This window comes from Gastrolobium bilobum, unplaced genomic scaffold (assembly GCF_033153095.1).
Source record: "Gastrolobium bilobum isolate Gb01-03AN ecotype WA unplaced genomic scaffold, APGP_CSIRO_Gbil_v1 utg3931, whole genome shotgun sequence".
Taxonomy (NCBI): domain Eukaryota; kingdom Viridiplantae; phylum Streptophyta; class Magnoliopsida; order Fabales; family Fabaceae; genus Gastrolobium; species Gastrolobium bilobum.
This window is the reverse complement of record NW_026896354.1, coordinates 153084-175599: the sequence shown is the minus strand read 5'-3', so window position 1 is coordinate 175599 and position 22516 is coordinate 153084. Positions and strand designations below refer to the sequence as shown.

The window sequence follows — 22516 nt, the reverse complement described above, 5'->3', positions numbered from 1 at the left end:
GTATATTTAAAGTACGTATTTAAGTCCAACTTTTAATTCATGAACTCTTTCACTGAAGTCTAAAACACATCTATGTTTATCTGAGTATATATTCCTGATGATGAGCCTTTTTGTTAAACCAATGAAGAAACATACTTCTTTATCTGCTTTTACAGCGTTAAGTAAGGAATTGGTGACTATGACACATGACATTGACACCCACTTTGTTTTGTGTCTTTTTATGCAAAATATTGAGATTATCTGACTTTCATTTTCTTTTTAAGCAAAGCATACTTACTCAATACTCATATGGTGAATCCCCGATGTTTACGGTACACGACGAATCTCGTACGTCAATTAAAGAAAAATCTCACATGTTGACGATACGAGATTCTTTAGGTACCTTTTTCGTAAAAAAGAAAAAAAAAATTACGAGCCAATTATAATTACAACATGATAGGAAAGTAAGTTTTTTTTTTTTCGAAAAAATTAAAAAAAAATTATTTGATAGATTGAAATATTATTGAAAAAATTAATTTAAATTTTCTGAATCTATATTTGATCGAAGATAAAATATTACTGAAAAAAAAATTGAAATTGCTAAAATAACTCTTGCCTATCAAACTTTGACACGTTATTTTAAGAATATTTGTATCTAAATTTTTGCTCCTCAAAATTTTGTTTTTCTAAATCAAAATATCACTCTGGATAATATTCTGAAGTGGTAATCTTAACTCAATTTTACATATAATATCGGATTCCTATGCAAATAAGAACCTATGCAATTTTTTTACAAATCCCTATTAAACATAATCTTCTTTGAATCTTACGTGAATTTTTCCAAACAAAAAAATTAAAACTCCCCAATCAAACACCCTTTAAATCTCTTAAATCTCATATATGTATGTGTGACTTTATTTATATCTCTCGTTTTACAAGAGAGATTTTCATTTTTGTGCAGAGAAAAGAGGGATAGGGCCCACTGTTTTAAGAAAAAAAACAAGGCACAAAGTTTAAAGGGTCAATAGAAGAAAGAAAAAAATTTCTCAAAATTTTAACCCCATATAAATATATATATATATATGTGTGTGGAAAATGATATGGTAACAACCAAGTTGTGTTACTATCAATCAATCTCACCGTTAAATCGATTATGTTGATCCAACAATTATATTTATTTTCAACTTTGTATGGTTATGATTTTCCATATTTAAAATAAAAGTATTAAATATAAGAAATCATAATCATACAAAGATGGATGTAAATAAATATAAAATATTAAATTTGAAAAATTATGATCATACAAAAATAAAAATAATTATAACCGTTAGATCAATATAATCAATCTAATAATAAAATTAATTAGTAATAACATAATAATAATAATATATATATACTCAATAATAGTTGATGGGGCCGATGAGAGTGGAGATTGAATCTTTTTGTGAGTGGATTTTCTTTATAAAGTGCTGCACTTCGAAAAGACTTGATCCTAGGTATTACTTAGATTTGCGTGGCTGCTTTTTTGGATGGATTTGCTAGCTTGCATTGCCTAGCTTTATATATATGGACCCATGAACCTTTGGGATGCACATTTGTCCTCTATTTTTCACATTAATTTATGGAATCTATTTATAATTACTTCATGTAACAGAAATAAAATAATGTGATCAACTACTTTTAAAAAAATGAAAAAAAAAATAGTGAACCTCGTTATCTTATCTCTATTACATGAGATAATTATCTCACAACATGAGATAATTATTTTCCTTAATTTATCCAACCTATATACCATAATATATGTCAGTTTGTGCTTAAATTTCCACCAACAAATCTCTTAAAATATCTTAAATTTCTGTTGTTTTGTAATGATCTTTGCTTCAATATGTGGTTCATGCTCCATAGAAATGGTAATTATCCATCAAAGATAAGGAAAAGAATGCGACAGAAACTGACCTCTATAAATTTGATTTTGACGTTTAAGGCCTAAGGATCCATATCCTAATAGGGCATTTCTAGACATTCTGTTGTCTTCAGCCTTAATCAAAGCATTTTTCCCCCATATATTTTAAAGATAAAATGAATTTGGTTCTTGCTTAAGTAATGAAATCATTTGGAAAATGTATTGCTGATGCAAGAACCATGTTTTTCTCAGCAACATATATAGAAGGGGACACCAATCAATGAGGCTGTTTATACTTGTTCTTTAAGCTACAATATAAGACAAGAACTGTAATCAAACATGTCTTGAAAACAATCATACTTTGTTTAACGGTTACCCGCCATAGAAAACTCACCAAACCAATCTATCATTGGAAGACCATCTATTTGTTGAAACATGACACCACTAACAATTTCACCTTAGAAGACACAACTTCATATATATTTGAAATAAATAAACCTAACAGGAGAGAAATAGGAACAAATAGATGTGAGGGGGAAAAAAGTAAGAAAGTGAAAAAGGTAAGTGGTGATAGGTTTTGTATAAAATTTGTAAAATATTGTATATACGTAATTATCATACTCTTAAAATAATATATGTGGGTCCTTGATTTAAAAATGAATACGATGTAATCCTGAATTTCACATCGAATTGCCTGTTGAGGGGCCAATAATTGAAAATCTCTCTCCATTTGCACTAAAAGACACTGCCTCTTCTTACGCACGACCACTTTAGTCATTATATAATTTATATTACAATTATCATAAGTATATTTTTTGTCTCTATGCAGCCTATTGGACCATTGATACAACTGCGAATTGCTGTACTACAATACGAGATACATATTAAAACGAAAGGATAATCCCATAAAATAAAATAAAAATGTACAAGTTAGATTTTTTAGTGGGTATATACAAGAAAGTCATAACTTTTCAGAGAGAGAAAGAAATTTATGTCAAAATCTATGGTCTTGTTATGAAGTGAGAAAAAGAAATACAATCCTTCTTTTGCCAAAATAATAAGCTCCTATTTAATGAAAGTGAAAACTAATCCTACACACACAAAATAGTCAAATATGCTATCCAAGTGCAAGAACTGCAATTAACTGTCCAAATAAATAAATAAACATAAGGTTTATCATCTATCATTTAACACGACCACAAAAATTTTCCTACACACACAACATTTTGTGGGACCCGCAGCAAAAAAAAAAAAAAACTTCGACATAACGAATCTCTATAACATAACACAATCACTTTTCTTACAACATAACTCTTATAAAACCCATAAACATAACGTAACAAGAACACTAAAACTATGATTGGGAACATGCGCCACATAGAACAAGACAAGAAAAAGTTGAAATTTCTGGCCTTTCTTCTAGCAGCATCTTACTGTACATTATGGGTCATGGTGTCCTCCATTCACTTTGTGTCACTTTCTTTTAGAGAAAATCTGATGAAGAACCAAAAGCTCTTTCCTTTATTACATGGTTTTACTTGTGGGTCACTTAGGTTCAATGTTTTCATCTATGGCGACCCCGTACTATCCTTGATTGTCTCATTGATCCATCTACACACGGGTGTCGCATAAAGTTTCTGTCTTTTTCTGCTTACTCCTCATGTTAAAAAACAACACTATTTTACATTTCACAAACACAAAGGTCTCTGCTTTTTCGTACTTTTCTTCTGTTATTCTTTGATCTTTTCTCCTCTTTCAGACCCCATTTTGAAATAGGAACAATGAAGCAAAAAACGCCACCGCCACCACCAGGTCCACCACCACCACCACTAACCCCACCAAGTAGTGTGTTAAAGCCGTGTGTACCACCACGCCGCCTCAGAGCTTCTTCTAAGGCCATAGAGTCTCCAAAGACACCACCAGAGGTTCTCAATAGGGTATCCATATCATCATCAAGAGCTAAATCAGTGCCCCCAGACTTGAAGAAAATCTCAAAGGCCAAAAGGGGTCTTGTGCTGAACAATCCTAAATCAAATGAAGAGGTTGTGGGGTCTCAAAAGGGTAGGGAATTTGAAGAGGCTAAGGTTGTTGTTACTCGGCCAGGGAGAAAGGTTGGGGATTTTGGTTTAAGGAGGAGTGAAGATGACCCTGATGGGAAGAAGAAGAAGAAGGATTTGCAGGAGAAGCTTGAGGTGAGTGAGAATTTGATCAAGAATTTGCAGTCTGAGGTGCTGACATTGAAGGCTGAATTGGATAAAGTTAAGAGCTTGAATGTGGAACTTGGGTCTCAGAACAGAAAGCTCTCTGAGGATCTTGCTGCTGCTGAAGCTAAGACATCAGCCGTTGGCAGCAGTGGAAAGGTGAGAATTTTAATGGGTTTGTTATATTTGAACTTTATATGTCCTTACAATTAATTGTTGTTTTTCTTATTCTATTTTTAATTTCAAGTGCAGCTAATTCATTTATTAGAGTCATCAATCACTATTTGATTGAACTTTCCATGGTGTTAAATTTTACGTTGGTACAAAAATGTGATCAAATATCTGTTTTATGCTGCGTTGGAAATGAATCTGACTTTTTACTTGGATTAAAGCAGTCAATTGGAGAACACCAGAGTCCCAAATTTAAAGACATACAGAAACTCATTGCTGACAAATTGGAACGGTCTAAAGCAAAAAAGGAAGCTATTTCAGAAGTAATTTTTGTTAAATCATCAATTCCAGCTCCAACACCAAGTCATACCATTCCTGGAACTCCGAGTATAGAAAGAAAATCTCCACCCAACCCGTGCCTGCTGGCACCTCCCCCGCCACCTCCACCGCCACCAATACCGTCTCGGCCGTTATCAAAATTATCTAACACCCAAAAGGCCCCTGCAATTGCCTTTCTATTTCACTCCTTAAAGAATCTAGATGGAAAGAAAGACTCAAAAGGATCTGTGAATTATCAGAAACCATTAGCTATTGGTGCACACAGTAGCATTGTAGGAGAAATTCAAAACCGTTCAGCTCATCTTTTAGCAGTAAGCATTGTGTTTGTCATTCAGTTGTGTTTTTAACTTTAAAATATGTTCTATTAATTAATGAGTAATGACTGACCATCCTTTCCAGATAAGGGCAGACATTGAAACGAAAGGAGATTTCATTAATGACCTTATAAAAAAGGTGGTAGATGCAGCCTACATGGATATTGAAGAGGTCCTAAAGTTTGTTGATTGGCTTGATGGTGAACTATCGTCATTGGTAAGTTTGTTGATTGGCTAGGGTCACTGATTTGGCATTTAATGCCACCCCTCCAAACTAGTAATGTCTTTCCATACTTTTCTGTTCATTTGAATTTTACCAATGCATTTAGTTTAACCTTAGTAAATGATCTATGCCCTTTCGAGAAAAGCTGGTAGGTAATGAATTTTATGATATTATATAAAAGTGCATAGTTTTTAACAGTGTACATGTAACGAAGTTTCTTCAGTATATGAGACATTACTACAAGATTCATAAAAATATTTGGGTGTTATGTGATGTTGTGGTCAGCTGGTACAACATAAATAATACCTGGTTTCTTACTAGCTCCGAACCTGTATTCTGCAGGCTGATGAGCGTGCTGTCTTGAAGCATTTTAAGTGGCCTGAGAAGAAAGCTGATGCAATGCGAGAGGCTGCAGTTGAGTATCGCGAGCTTAAAATGTTAGAACAAGAGATTTCCTCCTACAAGGATGACCCTGACATTCCATGCGGAGCTGCTTTGAAAAAGATGGCTAGCCTATTAGACAAGTAAGATTTGTATACCGAGATAATGTTCCTATTTATTCATTACGGATATGGCAGGTTTACAGGTGGGGGAATGCTAATTCTGTCTCTCACTTCATCTCATTGTGATAGGTCTGAGAGGAGCATACAGAAGCTAATCAAGCTGCGAAATTCTGTCATACGCTCATATCAAATGTACAACATTCCAACTGCTTGGATGCTTGATTCAGGAATGATGAGCAAGGTTTCATTTCTTATGCTTTTACTCTGAAATCAGAACAATGACTAAACATAGTAAACTTTGTGGTTTTTTGAACTCGAGTTGATGAGTAATGTACCATCTATGCTATGCAGATAAAGCAGGCTTCCATGACTCTTGTCAAGATGTATATGAAAAGAGTGACAATGGAGCTTGAATCCATTCGGAATTCAGACAGAGAATCTAGTCAAGATTCCCTTCTGCTTCAGGGCGTGCATTTTGCATATCGGGCTCATCAGGTAATTTTTTTAGCAAATTTCTGCAGACTTTTTGTCATCAGTTTTGATTTTTCCTGCAACTGTAAAGGCTGTAAATCTGTAGCTTGTAAATATTCAGATATATTTCATTAAGAGTTTAGAAAAGATCATAAATTGAAGCCCTAAACTATATGCCAAAATTTCATTATTTATCACTGCCAGTCTTACTTTGGTATGTGTTATTTGTTGTAGTTTGCTGGAGGTTTGGACTCAGAAACGTTGTGTGCTTTTGAAGAGATAAGGCAACGAGTACCAGGACACCTACCAGGGTCTCGAGAACTTTTAGCTGGCATACCATCATCATGAGAAGCCACTCATTCCTTGTGCTGCTGCTAATGGTTACAAAAAACTGGCTATTAAACATTCATTATTCTTTTTCTTATCTCCAATGGTCAATGCTTGCAAGAACATTTAGAACCCCTCAGAAGGAATCTGTAGGAACATCAAGAGATTCTGAAGAAAGAACACTCCATAAATAAGTCAAATGGCTAATCTGCTATCAAATTTTCACAACCTAGGAATAGTATCTTCAGCTCAGAGTTATTTAATTTCAAAAGTGAATTTTTTTTTTTAGTTAGTTCTCTATAATGCTGTAACAAAGAACATGAAGAAGCAGCTTTGCCGTGTGTAGGTGAATATAGTTAACGTTTGCTAGGTTACTTTAATAATGTAACATTCATGTTCAATGTGTAGTGCTTGTCAAAAACATTCTGAAGCGTTTTCTACTACGTCATATAGGCAATTTGGTTCTTTACTCAAGAAGGTGAAGTTAATCTTGTTTTGTGCCAGTAAAACTCTCATGTCTGATATTTTTTTAAATAATCTTTCTTATATTAAGATACAGCTGTTAAAATATTAAATTTTATCGAGGATCTGTTGGTGTGAGTGAAAATTTTATGGATGATTTTTTTTAATACAATTCTACAAGTAAAACTGGTTCATAAAAGTTTTACCTTCATTTGTAACCCCATATCATATGAAACATACCATAAATGTAAAAACTTTCTTGTTTAAATTTTTCTCAAAAATTAAAATTGAAATTTATGATATGTAATTCTACAAGTAAAACTGGTTCATACAACATGTTTTTGCTTGTTATTACTTTAATTATCAGTATTGTGTTTTGCTTTGCTTGGCTTAATGGTTTGCCCTTCAAATAATGCTTGGCTTCTAAGCACATAGTATATGTTTTTGAGAAACGATATTTACACACATAATTTTTCATGCAGCAAACACTCATCCAGCACTATTTATTATTTAAGTAGTTTTCGTTTATGGCTTTTGCATTTTTTTATTTTATTTTTTGAAAGGTCTTAGTCTCACATCATATGAGACTCACTAATTTAAATAATAAACGATAGTTCATTGATGATTAAGATAAAAAAAAAAAATAATAATGATAGTTAGGTGAGATAATATGATTACAAAATTAGTAATAGAGAATCAAATGATAATAGCTTAGTTGACATATTTGAGTTGAACAGGTGGAGTGTGAGAGTATGCGTTCGATCCTTTTCCGTATTATCTCTGGGAAGGGTTTAAAATCTTAATCCTAACCAAATATTGTAGCTCAGTTGGCGCATGAGAGCTAAGCAGGTGGGGTGAGAGCATGTGTTCGAATCTCTCCAATATCACCTTTGGGAGGGGTTTAAAGCTTTAATCCTGGACCCGCCCCGAATTGGATTAGTTACAAAGCAATGAACCGATTAGAATATTTCCAAAAAAAAATAATTAAATCCTAAATCGATCGGAACTCCGAATTAGTTCATAAAAAAACCTATAGGATTATCGGGGGGAGAAATTAAAAAAAATAGCAACAGAGAAAACGGTGGGTTTCAAAGAGGAAAAAGGTTTGGTCAGGACTCAGGACTAGTGTCCTTTGAGTCCAACAAACCTCACACGTGTTTTCTGAAACGACACACGTCAACAAAATCCTTAACACGTGACTCCACACGTGTAGCCACTTGGCCTACGTTTTCATCGTCGGATGAACCATGACTTATCGAACGGCAGATATCAAGCTAATTCGTGCGTTGGAAGAAGGCAAAGCGTGGAAAACTAAAAAGGGTCACGCGCCAAAGGCCACGTCATTAAAGACCAATCAGAAACGGCCACGAAATCCAAATTTAAAAACATGATTGATACATTGAAATTCTCAGATAGGAACCTACCAACAGAAGAAGGAAACAAAACAAAACAAAAAGAAAGCGCTTTACGATTTCGAAAGAGTTTCACAGTCGTCACCCATGGAGGTTTCCGGCACCGTTCTCCGTCAGGTCACCGGAGCTGGGACCCATATCCCCCGCTCTTGTGGCGCGGTTCCGCGAGGAGTTTTGGCGAGGCCCAGAGTGAGAATGGTGATGGATTCTGGTTTCTGTGACGAGGGGCATTTGCGGTACTATCAGGGGACGAAAAAGGGATCAGATGTTATAACCACAAAGAAAAAGTTGAAATTGCTGAAGGGTTTGTCTAACGGCTTGACCTTGTTTCCTGAATTAGGGTTTGCTTTGGATTCCGACAAACGCGCTCTATTGAATGATCTTCAGGGAAACCTCACTTCGGTAATCTTGGTTGCTGCCAATTGTGTTTTCACTATACTGAATTTCTATTTCATTTATGCGATTTGTTACTTGTTATATTGTAATTTCTGCTTGTGTGGATGCTTAATATTGATGATGATGATTGATGTATTTTTGCCACAAAGAAATTGAAGTTTGTTGTTTAATTGCATGATGCAGGATGGTGGCGAGGTATTACTGAAAATGAAAGAGCTAGAAAAAATAAGGGCAGAGGAGAAGGAATTGAAGAGGAAAAGGAAACAAGAGAAAAAGGCCAAACTGAAAGCCTCCAAGATGAAAACTTGTGAATCTGAACCGTCTTCATCTTCATCGTCTGAATCAAGTGACAGTGACAGAGAGTGTGGTGAGGTGGTTAACATGAACAGCTTCAGGGCTGGTGTTGCCGAATTGCAGCCACCTGCTATGCAGGTTAACGTGCTCTCCCCACCGGCCTTCATGCCCCAGACCACTCCTGCTGAGGATCATGCCATGGAATTGTGTTCTAGAAATGATACCTGTGTTGGGAGCGTTAGTGCTGGCTTTAAAATTGAGGGTACTTTGGTTACCACTTCAACTCAAAAGAGGATTGAGGTCTGCATGGGTGGCAAATGCAAAAGATCTGGAGCTGCTGCATTGTTGCAAGAATTTGAGAGGGTGGTTGGATTTCAAGGTGGTGCTGTTGTTGGATGTAAGTGCATGGGCAAGTGCAAAACTGCTCCTAATGTCAGAATTCAGAATTCTGTTGATCCTAGCCTAGATGAGGGCCTTAATGATTCTGTTAAGATTCCAGCTAACCCTCTCTGCATTGGGGTTGGTTTGGAGGATGTAGATGCTATTGTGGCTAGGTTTTTAGGGGAGAATCAGAACGATATGGGGGTGGCAGTGGCAGCGGCAGCAGCAGCAGCAGCTAATTGACGGGCTACTGTGCTATTTGTAATTGTATGTGTCAGCCAGTAGAGCGGAGGAATATCATTGTCAAATACTTCTTTAAAGCTGTTCATATTGTATAAACATTAGCTATTATGAAATTTCATTTCCTTGTTTATTGGGAGTGTCATTCCACTTGTTTTACATGATACAATACTCTGGTGGCAATTAGGTATCCCCAAGTCTACGGGGACAATTTAGCTTTAAGCCTCTTTCAGATTCCTTTATTGTGATCATATTATTACCTGCATTTTAGTTACACTGTTTCGTTTCTAAATAACTGAATAATTTGAGTTTGAATTGATGATCGAAGTTGGCAGAGACTCTCTAATTTTATTATAAATAACCGTTGGGAATGAACAACAAAACCTTCCTTATCTTGAATTTTTAAGTGATTAATTTTAATGTGATTAGTATACAATCGAATCTGGTTATTTTAAGTGAATAATGTTACGTCGAAGTGATGAAACTCGTAAGATTCTCAAGTGTTTTTACCGAATACCAGTTTCAGTTATGTGCTCAGTAGGGCTTATATTCCTTCAAAAATAATTGTATTCCTAAAAAGCGAAATACACCAGTCCCTCTCTAAAAGAGCTAGATAATTAAATTGCGTACACGGGCAGCAATCTTAAAATTTGTATTGAGTAAAGCAATATACAAGTTACATTCATACGATAATGTACTCTGTACAAGTCCCTCAAACAACTGAAGGGGACAAAAGGTTAAGGGAGAACGAGCAAAGGAAACACAAAATTTTCATCCCATGCATATTTCAAAGAACCGGTCACCTCGTCCGGTCCGGCACCAGCAGCATAGTTTAGAGTTCTCAGCAGTGCTGACAACCTATTTTATATGATCTTCTGTTAATAGATTTTAGCTACAGCCCCTGCTTTAGAAGCACTTGTCGTGGGAGTGAGCAAAAGAGTGGCAACATGCAATTATTCTCCATTTTGCGCACCTGCTGTTAAAATTCCAAAGAAATATTACAGGGAAACTTTTGGACAATGATATTGCTGCAACATTCTACATCTTCTCCAAGTAGAGGTCAACATGCTCACAGCATTTTAAGACCCAATCCCAATTACACTGCCAGCAGTCATGCATGTATGTGCAGTAATGAATTTACTTACCATTTCACAGAACTTTAGGGTCATTTCCGAGGACGTTTGGGGTTGGACTGTTGTTCCGACCCATCCATGTTATCACATCTTCTAACAAACTGGTCAAGAGTTCTCTGCTTTGCAGGGCTATTCCTTGGCAGACTAGCAGAGACATCTAAGGTGTTCTCATGGCCATCTAACATCTGATTTTTCAACAACAAAAATTTAGAATGCTTCTTAAAAACATCAATCCAAACTAATAAAAACTCCTTGAGTATAAATCTTCTCTAAAAGGCAGAAATATAAATCAGAATTGGACCTCCATCTCATTTTACCATATGAAAACTGAATCTACAATTCCTTTCATTTTGCACTACATATGAGAGTTTCCGAAAATCAAAGAGATGTACCTGCCCCAAATTCTCCAGTTTGCTTTGCACTACGTCCCTAGGAAGTGAAAAATTAGAAGATCATCAATGCATCAAAGACATCAAGTCAATACCAACTACCAAGCCTCAGAGGATTGCAGAAAAACACAACCTACCATATGATGTCATCAACTGTGTCATTTGCCAGCAAGTAGTATATATTTACTGAAGACACCTGAAAATAAGAGCAGAGATTGTCCTTTGTTACTCAATCAAAATAAGCTTCGCAATGGCACATCGTTTCATTACAGAGATAATATATCGCAATTTGTTTGGAGATTGCAACAATTTCATAATGTTACCATGCTAGTACTCTTTTACAGTTATCACTAACTTTTGAACTACAAAGCTATTTTAGATCTCTCTTTTTCTTTCTCTTTCCACTTAGCACCCAAGTCTGAGAATACCTGGCCAATTCTATGAACACGGTCTTCAGCCTGAATTAGGTCACCTGGGGTCCAAGATAATTCTGCAAAGATGACTGTGCTGGCAGCAGTTAGAGTTAACCCAACTCCTCCAGCTTTAATAGATAGCTGTAAGACAACATGTGAACAGGAAAACATATCTCAAAATTGAACCATATTTCCTGTAATACCAGCATTTGAACTGGAACCGATATGGAATTGTTCTACAACAATTACCACATACACCAGAACCATAGTCCAAACTAACAAAAAGCCCAACAGAGAAAACAGAAAAATAAATACAAGGAAATATACATGAATGAAATTACCATACCACTGCTGCCTTAATAGCATCTTTTTCCTGAAACTCTGTAACCAATTGTTGCCTTGAGGCAGCGGGTGTACTTCCATCAATCCGGATGCAACCCACTTTTTTCTTCTGGAAATTTTGAACAGTTCTTATAAGCGTTTATCATTCCATGATAAGATGCGTAAAATTTAAGTGGCCTTACAAGAAGAAACTCATGTATCGAATCTATCATTGGCTGATGATGTGCGAATATAAGAAACTTGCAACCTGCCTGCAACAATCATGAAACATCTAGCGTTACCGCATGCGATGATGGACAACAGCCCAAATTAAATCACAAGAAGCAAGATGACAAAATTGAAGATGCAACTATACTTTTTTAATTAAGAATATACAGCGATTTACTGTACCATTTAATTTGAGGTGACTAGGGGGATAGCACAAGATAAACTAATCAACTCAACAACCATCTGTTCACTTTTAATCTGTTATATAATTAATGTGTGGTATGGTCACCAATTTGATCAGTCAACCCATGACATCAATAGCTACTGTGGCAGGCACGAGAAAGCGCCATAAATTGCCATTTTCTGCAGCATTATATTTGAGAATTGACACCCAAAATCAATGGTGTGAAAACATATTTTAGACAAAAGCAACCTTTAGTACTCTTTGATACAGATTAGAGATTCAGAGATTATTTCAATAAAATTTGTATTACTTTTGCTATATTTTGAACCATTATTATTAAATGGCATCAGCTCTCCCGAAAATCCAGGGAGTTCTTGCTGGTTTGTGAGAATGGAAGCCAGACTCGACTCTTTGGAGAAAGGGTTCAAAGCAGGGAGACAGGAAATGAAAGTGGAGTGGCAATGAGTTGCAAGAGGGAGGGAACTGCAAGACTCACGCAAGGACCTAAAAGAAGCCATGACTCAAGAAGATCAAAGAACTGTTGGAGAGGATCACACGAGCCACGAGGAGAGCTCCAGCATAAGGAGCATGCACTGGTACTCCAGGAAACAAAGGTGGAGAAAGTGGGTCCGTAGATGCACCGAAGAATGGGCAAGGTACGGAATGATGGAGAAGGTTGGAGATTTCCCAATTCCAAGGGGATGATGCCTATGGTTGGGTTAATAGATTGGAGAGGCATTTCCAAATAAAAGGGTAACAGATTTAGGATTGAGGGATCATTTCAATAAAATTTGTATTTCTTTTCCTATATTCTGAGCCAGTTCTATCAGGTTAAAAGTTAAAACTATGAGTTAACTGGATATGGAAGCTACATAAATACTTGGTCAGTGTACTATCAGAAATTCTACTACAATATTCAATCAATTCATTCAACTTACAGTCAGCATTAAGGGGCATCATTTTCAATAAAAGCAATTCTCACCAACATTAAACATGTTGAATAGTATTCAATGAAATAAACATGCATACATGCAATCACAATCAAAAAGAAGAGATGAGTGAAAAGCTGAAGACAGATCTTAACATTCTTTTAGTGCATATGGTTGCAGCAGTTGAAAGTATTAATCTTCAATTACTCTAAAGAGTTAGATCACAGGAGTACCTCAATGACAGTTCCAACATAATCAAGAACAGATGGAATCTTGGCTTCTGCAGAATCAGTATATATCTGGAATTGAATGAATCAAGATTCAGTGTTCAATGACATAACAGTCATGATAATTTAAACTTCCCATACACAGAGGAGCATGAACAGGCGTTGCAGTAAACTATAAACCTATTCTAGTTCTTAGAAATACTAACAATTTCTCAAACAAATTGTGCAATCCAAAATTCTGTGCACAGCTCCTTCCATCCATACCTTGTTAATAAGATTCTTTTGAGTAAATTTGAGTGATTCAGCCTCCTCTTTTGAATTAGATGCCTTAATTTTGGCTTTTACCATCTCCAACTGTAAAACAAAAGTCAATATTGGTAGGCTTTTACCACCTCAAACTGCATATGCAATATGCAAATATTACCATTTCCAAGTAAAGTGACAGATTTGGTAAAAAATTTACCACCACAGTTCTAGATAAAAATTGCAGAGCAAATTTCCAACCAATTTCAGAAGTAAAAGAAAGAAAAATAAAATACTCATAATATGAACAGCCATCTAACCGTCCAGACAAAGGAAGTCAATTTACTTGTTTGAAATTCAATAATCCTATATAACGTGAATCAAAATAATGTTATATCCCATAAAATAAGCTAAAGAATATTTCAAAGACATGTAGCAATTGCATTCCATACCTAGCTTGAGTTAAAACTTAACAAAACTAAATGATACTATCCATGTCTCAAGAAGTACAACATATATGTTGAATTACCTCACGAAATAAAGCATTAATTTGCTTCATGTCCTTGTCAGCCAATTCTAGGAAGACCTGAGAATCAATTAGAAAACAAATATAATTTTTAATTATAAAGTCCCATCAACAAGCTGTGTACATTCATACATTGAAACAAACACTGTCAAAAAATGTGCACAATTAAACAGATTGTAGAGAAGAAATGACTATAAATGTACACACTTGTTGCCTACGCTTTACAGGAAGTTCAGAAAGAACATCCTTTTTAAGTCTGCGAATCATCACCGTTGCCTTCATCAAATTGTGCAATTCTTCATGGTTACTTGCACCTTGATAAGCTCCGAAAATTCCCTGGAAGGTCCAGCTAATAATGAAAGGCTGGAATACTCATCCATTAACAGCAAAAGGAAAACTGGCTAATTAAAAGAATACTATCTGTAGGGAAGAAGAGATGACTTACACCCTTGCAATACCGGTTACCATATTCATGTACATTCCTAAATACATCAGGATACAAAGCTTCCAGCTAGAGCACAATTTCAAACAGATTATCAAAATGTAGATTCCAACAATGTCAAACGTTAATGAGGTATTACACTTAAATAGACATAAAGAAGTTACCTGCTTGAATAGTTCAATAGGTCGGGACAAAGCAGGAGTTCCACTAAGCAATATTGCATATTTAGCTTTCTGACATTGCCACACACTTTTAGTTTTTGAGTGAAAGAAAACATGACATTATTGGATAAAGAGAGATTGCTCTGCAGCTAGCAGTCTCTACGGAAACTCAACTAAATCCTTTGTACATGCCACGGACTTTATTTTTTCTTACTTTTTTTTTGTTTAAATATGTTTTTATTTTTAATTCTCTCTCTTCACATTTTATCTTTTCCTTATAAGCTTTCTATGTTCATTAAACATGAACTTACTTTAGAAGTAAGTATACCAGACCAGAAGCATGCATGTGATTGTGGCTTTCAAGAGTGAATACCTTTATAACTGGAAGAGAAGCAGTTGTCCTCTTTGCCTGAGCATTTTTCAGAAAATGTGATTCATCTGCAATCACAACCTGAATAAAAATGGTTTACAGCTAAGACTATGATGTATCAGCAATAACTGGAACCATATCTACCATGGACACAGGTACATGCTGACCCAGTCATTGCTTCAGGAAAAGCACTGATCGTACATTACATAACCCAATAATAATACAGTAATTAAAATGACAAAAGTGAATGTTACTTGGCCACTTGCCCAAACCGTTTTCAATTTTTGGAGACCATGATGGAAACCAAAAGAAAAAAATAATTTCTATAATACTTTTTATTTTTGGAAGATAATAGATTCGATAGCTGCTAGATACTCAGAAATTCACATGCAACCTGAAACTAATGATATCATGCATTGCAATCATTATCAGATAATTTTGATTTGTGTGGATAAGGAAAGTCATTTTCATTTAATGATCAAAGACTAATAGACATCATTGCTAAAAGACCCAAAAGAAGGGGGAAATAGCAAATGTTGCATACAACTCATTTTTCAAGGAACACACCTTTTAACAGCCTAGCATAATGCACTGTTGATCATCATGAGCCTTAGTCTTACAATTTACAAACATGAAGTACTTTATTAAATTTCATGTATTTCAACACTTTGATCACAATATATACATGAATTCATTCATTGTGCTCAGTGTGCCTCTGAGGAATGACCAAAAGCAAATACTGACATATGGTTAAGATCAGGACACAGGAATAGGAACCACTATGAAAGTCAGAAAAATTAAATAACTGGATGTCACTAACCTTAAAGTTGGATGCTATAAGCATATTCTGTAGCTTTGGCACCAAATCATATGAGATGATGTTGAATAGTCCATCCAGGTGAATGCTGCTTTTGGCACTTGAAGATACTATATTGAAACCTCCTCGGTTTGATCCACCACTTTGAGATAAGACAATCTACTCAAGATAATTAGTTATTATAAGAGGATTCATAATATGAAATAAGTGACATACTTCAAAGAAGGAAAACCTAAAGCAACCAATAGAATCTTCTAAAGTTTTCTATACAAACCAAAAGGGAATCAAATCAACAATAAAGAAAATTCAATAAAGGGATCACGGATAACATACAAGAATATCTGATGAAGGAATATTCAGCCATTGTTGAATCATCTAAATTAAAAAAAAAAAAAAAAAAAAAACATATATGTTACCATATGTGTTCCATAAAAGGATGAAAAATGTAGAAATACAACCCTTACTGAAGCCCACTGCAAGCGTAACGAAGATGGTGCAAGGATGAGAACAGGCCATGAGTCCGGAATGCATGCAGCTACAGCAATGGCCTGCAAAAGCCAAGAAAAATTATACACGCAACACTTTATGATACTCCAACAGAATAAATATTCCTCACTGTTCTTCCCTAAGGGAGACAGGGAAAGAGAGAAAAGGGACAAAGGAGAGAAACCAAAGCAAAAGCTTACTAATGATAAACAGGTTTCCTTCCCACCATTACCTTACTTTCCCCTTCTCCCAAACAGGCATAAAATGTCCCAAATTTCATATCCCATTTATCTAGTTTTGTGATTTCCTCTCAATAATTTATTTTTTCATTCTGAAATTCAAAAGACAACTGATTTTTTTAGAATCAATAATTAATGAGATGTCACATGAAAAAATATAAGCATCCTCAAAATATGCATTATTTTTTTTTTTTTGATAACAAAATATGCATTATTTTAAACTAATGTAGACTCTTACAAAATAGAAGCATAATTATGGTGATGTAAACATTATTTAGCCTGCCTAGTCACCAAAAGCAAAATTGAGATCTAGCCACTCATGCATAGCAAATATGTATTATTATTGAAAAGAAGTTTTTGTATATTTCATATTGAATAAATTACATGAGTGAGTATTTATACAAGAAAGAATCGCTAAGAATGACTAAGCGATGACTAATCAATCCTATCACAATCCTAATCACAATTAATTCTAATCAATCACAATCAATCCTAATCAATCCTAATTAATAGGAAATAAAAACGGAAACATGTTTGAATTCTAATTTTCTACACTCCCCCTCAAGTTGGGAGGTAAATATTGATCATTCTCAACTTGCCAATCAAGTCTTCGAATGCTGGACGGTGTAGGCCCTTGGTAAGGACATCTGCCGTTTGCTCTTTGGTTGGAACATATATCAAACGCACACTTCCATCATCTAATTTTTCTTTGATGAAGTGACGATCAACTTCCACGTGCTTTGTTCGATCATGATGCACAGGATTTTGAGCAATGCTAACAGCTACCTTGTTGTCACAATATAGTTTTATTGGTAAGGAATATGAAATCTTCAACTCTTGAAGAAGTCTTCTCAACCAGATTCCTTTACAAACTCCATGAGCTAAAGCTCGAAATTCTGCTTCAGCACTACTTCTTGCAACCACTGTTTGCTTTTTGCTTCTCCAAGTAACAAGATTTCCCCACACATAGGTGCAATAGCCTGAGGTAGATCTCCTGTCTACTGATGAGCCTGCCCAATCTGCATCAGTGTAGATTTCAATTGTCCTTTTATACCCCTTTTTAAAGAATAATCCTCTTCCTGGAGTATTCTTGAGGTATCTAAGCACCCTATAGACTGCACTAAGATGTTTCTCCTTGGGTGAGTGCATGAATTGACTAATCATACTCACCGCAAAGGCAATGTCAGGACGCGTATGAGATAAGTAGATTAGTTTACCAACCAATTGCTGATATTGTTCTTTATCCACCTCATTCCCATCTTCAATATCTAACTTGGTATTAGGTTCCACAGGTGTCTCAGCAGGTTTACACCCTAACATTCCTGTTTCCAACAAAAGATCTAGAACATATTTCTTTTGTGTTAAAGTGATGCCTGTTTTGCTCCTAGCAACTTCCATACCAAGGAAATATTTGAGAGTGCCAAGGTCTTTGAGTTCAAATTGAGCTGCTAGAAATTTCTTCAAGGTGTTCAATTCCTCAATGTCATCACCTGTAAGAATTATATCATCTACATATACAATAAGAATAGCAATTTTACCATCCTTAGAGTGTTTGTGGAAGAGAGTATGATCAGTCTGTGCTTGAATGAAGCCTCTTCTTTTGACTGCTTGTGTGAATTTGTCGAACCATTCTCTGGGAGACTGTTTCAATCCATATAGAGACTTTTTTAGTTTACACACTGATCCATTTCCCTTTTCAAAACCAGGTGGAGGATCCATATAGACTTCTTCATGTAAGTCACCATTTAGGAATGCATTCTTCACATCTAACTGTTGCAGAGGCCAATCTAGATTGGCAGCAAGAGATAAGAGAACTCGGATGGTATTGACTTTAGCAACCGGAGCAAAAGTCTCATGATAATCTATCCCGTGAGTCTGAGTGAAACCCTTTGCAACCAATCTTGCCTTGTATCTGTTGATGCTATTATCTGCATTGAATTTTATTGTAAACACCCATTTGCATCCTACTGCTTTTTTTCCTTTGGGTAGGGTCACTATCTCCCAAGTTCCATTTCTTTCTAAAGCATTCATTTCTTCAAAGACAGCATCCCTCCATTTTTTATCATTGAGAGCCTCATGTATATTTCTCGGTATCTTTGTACTATCCAACATAGTATTGAAAGCACGAAACCCTGGGGACAACTTTCCATATGAAATATGATTAGAAATAGGATGAGTAGTACAAGATCGAGTACCTTTTCTGAGAGCAATGGGCAAGTGTAGATCATTTTCACCATGACACTCAAGTATTGGGGTGCTGGAACTAGAACATGGTTCAGAATCCTGGCAGTGTAGAGGCTCTGGGTTATTCACACTTTGAGGAGGCTTTCGCTTGCTATAAACTTGTCCCCATTTTGAGGAGGCTTCTGATGGTGAGGATTCTGTAGCTCCCCCTGTTTCCAAAAGTAGAGGTAATACTGTGGCATTAATAGGTTCCCATGACTGATCTTCATCTACTCCTATAGACTCCCCCTGAAGAGAAGTCGAGGGGAAGAAAGGGTCATTCTCAGAAAAAGTGACATCCATAGAGACAAAGACCTTACGAAGAGAGGGTGAATAACACTTATAGCCACGTTGAGTAGGAGAATAACCAATAAAGACACACTGGAGAGACTTAGGATCAAGCTTAGACCGTTGATGGGAGGGAATATGGACAAATACAACACAACCAAATAACTTGAGAGGTAAGGAGGAGACACCTCGGAAGGAAGGGAAGATACAAACAAGACTAGAAAGAGGAGACTGAAATTTCAGAATGCGAGATGGCATTCGATTTATCAGATACGAGGCAGTGAGAACTGCCTCTCCCCAAAGATATTTAGGAACACTCGTGGTAAACATAAGAGCACGAGCAACTTCAAGGAGATGTCGGTTTTTTCTTTCCGCAACTCCGTTTTGTTGGGGTGTGTCAGGACACGAGCTTTGGTGAAGGATGCCATGTTGGGAAAGGTATTCTCCAAGAATAGAGTTAAAATACTCTTTGCCATTATCTGTACGAAGAATTTGTATAGCAACTTGGAATTGGGTTTGAACCATGGCATGAAATTTTTTAAACACGGATGCAGCATCGGACTTATCCTTTAGAAGATACACCCAACAAACTCGAGAATGGTCATCAATGAAGGTAATGAACCATCGAGTACCTGAAATATTTTTAACACGGGCTGGACCCCATATGTCGCTATGAATTAAGGAAAATGGGGAAGAGTCATGGTGAACTTTAGAAGGATAATGAGCACGAGTATGCTTGGCAAGTTGACAAATATCACAAGAAAACAAACTTGGACTTTTATTAATAAATAAGTTTGGCAACAACTTCTGAAGATAAATAAAATTTGGATGGCCTAGCCTACGATGCCACAACATAACATCATTACATGAATCAAAAGGAAACATAGAGTTTTTTTCTACGAAAACAGCTTCATGAGTCACATCCTCCTCAAAGTAGTAAAGTCCACCATCCTCTCTAGCACTGCCAATCATCCTCTCCGAGTCCTGTTCCTGAAAAACACAACCATGTGGAAAGAATTTAGCAAAGCAATGCAACTCAGAGGTGAGCTTGCTAATGGAAATGAGATTACAAGTCAGAGAAGGAACATAAAGAACTGATGTCAAAGTAACCAGCTCAGAAAGTTTAATGGTTCCGTGTCCTGCAATCTGGGAAAAACTGCCATCGGCGATCTTGACCCGAGAAGGTTCAGAATATGGAGTGTATGAACAAAACAAGCCAAGATTACCTGTCATATGATCAGAGGCTCCAGAATCAAGGATCCAATGATTTTGACTATCAACATGGAAAGCTGTACCTTGCTGGACCACATGACTAGTGGCCTTAGGAGGTTGAGTCAAAAGTCTCTGAAGTTGTTCAAACTGAGTCTTGCTAAGAAAGACACCATCAGAGTCAGAGGATGCATGAGGCTCATCAACCTTGTCATCAGTAGAGACCTGATATGCACGACCTTTATTTTGTCCTTTGGGCTTCCAATTTGCAGGTTTCCCGTGGATTTCCCAACATTTCTCACGGGTATGACCAATTTTATTGCAGTGGGTGCACAATGGACGACCATCCCGTTTTGATTCTCCGGAGGAACGGTCAATGGTACGGTTGGCAGCTAATGCAGACATATCATCAGACTTATCAAGCGACTCCTTTTCTCCCAGCATAACTCTCCGTCTACTGGCTTCTCGACGAACTTCAGCAAAGGCGTCAGCAAGTGAAGGTAACGGTCGCTGCCCCAATATTCGACCACGAACCTCATCAAGATCTCGGTTGAGTCCGGCAAGGAAATCATACAGTCTTTTCTTCTCCAAGTGTTTTCTAAATTGGGTATTAGCTTCCAATCCCTTAAGATCAGATGCATAATAAAGATCCAATTCCTGCCATAAATTCGTTAGTGCAGTAAAATATTCAGTAACAGTCATACCCCTTTGACGAAAGTCTCTCAACTTATTTCTCAGTTCAAAAACTTGAGAGGTATTCTCCAGATCAGAGTAATTTTGTTGAACAGCATCCCAAATTTCCTTGGCAGTATCAAAGAACAGATAGGTTTGGCCAATCTGTGGTTCCATGGAATTAGTCAGCCAAGCCATGACCAAGGAATTATTAATCTCCCAATCGTCATAATCAGGAGAATTCTCAGTAGGTTTCTTAATTTTTCCCTCAAGATAGCCCATCTTACCCTTTGCCCGGATGACCAACTTAACCGATTGAAACCATTGCAGAAAATTCTTACCGTTCAACCGGTGATTGGTGATCTGCAAACCTAAGTTGTCTCCAGAGGACTGAGAATTTGGGGCAGATGAGGAGGCGGAAGAGTGTTTTGAGGAAGCCATGAATAAAAAGAGAAGGGTTGACCGTTGATGAAAAATCAAGTTTTGTAAACTTTTGATCTGACCTCTGGAACAGGAAGGGGAGAAGCCGGGGAGAAGGTCTGTGCAAGTCGCGATGGAAAAATACGTCTGGAAGGCGACGCGTGGAGCTCACGCGCCGGAGACTGGACGCGCGTGTGACGGCGCGTGGTGGCGCGTGCAGCGGCTGACGGCGATGGGTCCAGCGGCGGTCGACTCGTCGGATCCTTCTGAGTCGAATGGTCACCTCACTTTCTTGATCGGAGGTCAGTAAACTAGGTTTCTGTGTTGGACAGATTCAAGGAGGTGTTTAGGAGGTGTTTGACGGTGATGGAAGTGTTTGGATGGTTATTTCAGATTTGAATTAGGGTAGGAACGAACCCGCTCTGATACCATATTGAAAAGAAGTTTTTGTATATTTCATATTGAATAAATTACATGAGTGAGTATTTATACAAGAAAGAATCGCTAAGAATGACTAAGCGATGACTAATCAATCCTATCACAATCCTAATCACAATTAATTCTAATCAATCATAATCAATCCTAATCAATCATAATCAATCCTAATCAATCCTAATTAATAGGAAGTAAAAACGGAAACATGTTTGAATTCTAATTTTCTACAGCAATTCCATTATCTGAGAAATAATAAATTTGTTGAATGTCGTTGGTGTATAGGCTTTTGGCTTCCTCTCATACGTCATAGCAAGTCTCAAAGGGGATAACAATATCTATAATCAATGGATTGTCAAATGATACTCAAGAGTTGAGTATCAATCTTTTTCCCAATCAGATTTTTAATTCTTGGAAATATCAGCAAACTTGGCCATGAGATGTTTCCCGTGTCCCTGACCAGTAAACCAGATCTTAACAGAGGTAGACCAAGTCTTGTAAGTAGTAGATCTGTTTAGTTTCATCATTGTAATGGATGGGATAGTATC

At 36.5% G+C, this 22516-nt stretch overlaps 3 protein-coding genes across 4 annotated transcripts; 2 read left to right on the top strand and 1 right to left on the bottom strand.

The window, feature by feature from the left end:
• The first annotated feature begins 3316 nt into the window (after nucleotides 1-3316).
• On the top strand, nucleotides 3317-7078 carry LOC133299283 (INCREASED PETAL GROWTH ANISOTROPY 1-like protein 1). Of its 2 annotated transcripts, none has more exons than XM_061498727.1 (7): nucleotides 3317-4242; nucleotides 4479-4904; nucleotides 4993-5124; nucleotides 5473-5654; nucleotides 5763-5874; nucleotides 5985-6128; nucleotides 6339-7078. In XM_061498727.1, the coding sequence occupies exons 1-7, from the start codon at nucleotides 3664-3666 to the stop codon at nucleotides 6450-6452; spliced, it is 1689 nt and encodes a 562-aa protein (XP_061354711.1). In that variant the 5' UTR covers nucleotides 3317-3663; the 3' UTR covers nucleotides 6453-7078. The 2 variants fall into 2 exon arrangements, with proteins under 2 accessions (XP_061354711.1, XP_061354710.1); XM_061498726.1 differs by having other exon boundaries at nucleotides 4476-4904.
• Nucleotides 7079-8304: 1226 nt separating this feature from the next.
• On the top strand, nucleotides 8305-9869 carry LOC133299276 (diacylglycerol O-acyltransferase 3-1). Its single transcript, XM_061498717.1, has 2 exons — nucleotides 8305-8707; nucleotides 8885-9869. Exons 1-2 carry the CDS (start codon nucleotides 8393-8395, stop codon nucleotides 9617-9619), a joined length of 1050 nt encoding a protein of 349 aa, XP_061354701.1. The 5' UTR covers nucleotides 8305-8392; the 3' UTR covers nucleotides 9620-9869.
• Nucleotides 9870-10251: 382 nt separating this feature from the next.
• On the bottom strand, nucleotides 10252-21557 carry LOC133299272 (uncharacterized). Its single transcript, XM_061498709.1, has 18 exons — nucleotides 20556-21557; nucleotides 16464-16547; nucleotides 16333-16374; nucleotides 16003-16158; nucleotides 15186-15263; nucleotides 14816-14884; nucleotides 14655-14720; nucleotides 14417-14545; nucleotides 14213-14269; nucleotides 13705-13794; nucleotides 13447-13512; nucleotides 12076-12144; nucleotides 11898-12002; nucleotides 11567-11692; nucleotides 11276-11334; nucleotides 11142-11178; nucleotides 10762-10934; nucleotides 10252-10592 (listed from the first exon to the last, which is right to left on the bottom strand). The coding sequence occupies exons 1-17, from the start codon at nucleotides 21555-21557 to the stop codon at nucleotides 10782-10784; spliced, it is 2388 nt and encodes a 795-aa protein (XP_061354693.1). The 3' UTR covers nucleotides 10252-10592; nucleotides 10762-10781.
• Between the last annotated feature and the right edge of the window lie 959 nt (nucleotides 21558-22516).

What these genes read in the sequence shown, in the direction of transcription:
- LOC133299276 (XM_061498717.1), top strand. Translation starts at nt 8,393, where the DNA reads ATGGAGGTTTCCGGCACCGTTCTCCGTCAGGTCACCGGAGCTGGGACC. An exon ending in TTCAGGGAAACCTCACTTCG is followed by an intron (nt 8,708 to 8,884) that starts GTAATCTTGGTT and finishes TGCATGATGCAG; the next exon opens with GATGGTGGCGAGGTATTACT.
- LOC133299272 (XM_061498709.1), bottom strand. Translation starts at nt 21,557, where the DNA reads ATGGCTTCCTCAAAACACTCTTCCGCCTCCTCATCTGCCCCAAATTCT. An exon ending in GTGTTCATAGAATTGGCCAG is followed by an intron (nt 11,335 to 11,566) that starts GTATTCTCAGAC and finishes TCTTATTTTCAG; the next exon opens with GTGTCTTCAGTAAATATATA. An exon ending in ACAGTTGATGACATCATATG is followed by an intron (nt 11,179 to 11,275) that starts GTAGGTTGTGTT and finishes TTCACTTCCTAG; the next exon opens with GGACGTAGTGCAAAGCAAAC.
- LOC133299283 (XM_061498726.1), top strand. Translation starts at nt 3,664, where the DNA reads ATGAAGCAAAAAACGCCACCGCCACCACCAGGTCCACCACCACCACCA. An exon ending in CCGTTGGCAGCAGTGGAAAG is followed by an intron (nt 4,243 to 4,475) that starts GTGAGAATTTTA and finishes CTTGGATTAAAG; the next exon opens with CAGTCAATTGGAGAACACCA. An exon ending in ATGGTGAACTATCGTCATTG is followed by an intron (nt 5,125 to 5,472) that starts GTAAGTTTGTTG and finishes TGTATTCTGCAG; the next exon opens with GCTGATGAGCGTGCTGTCTT.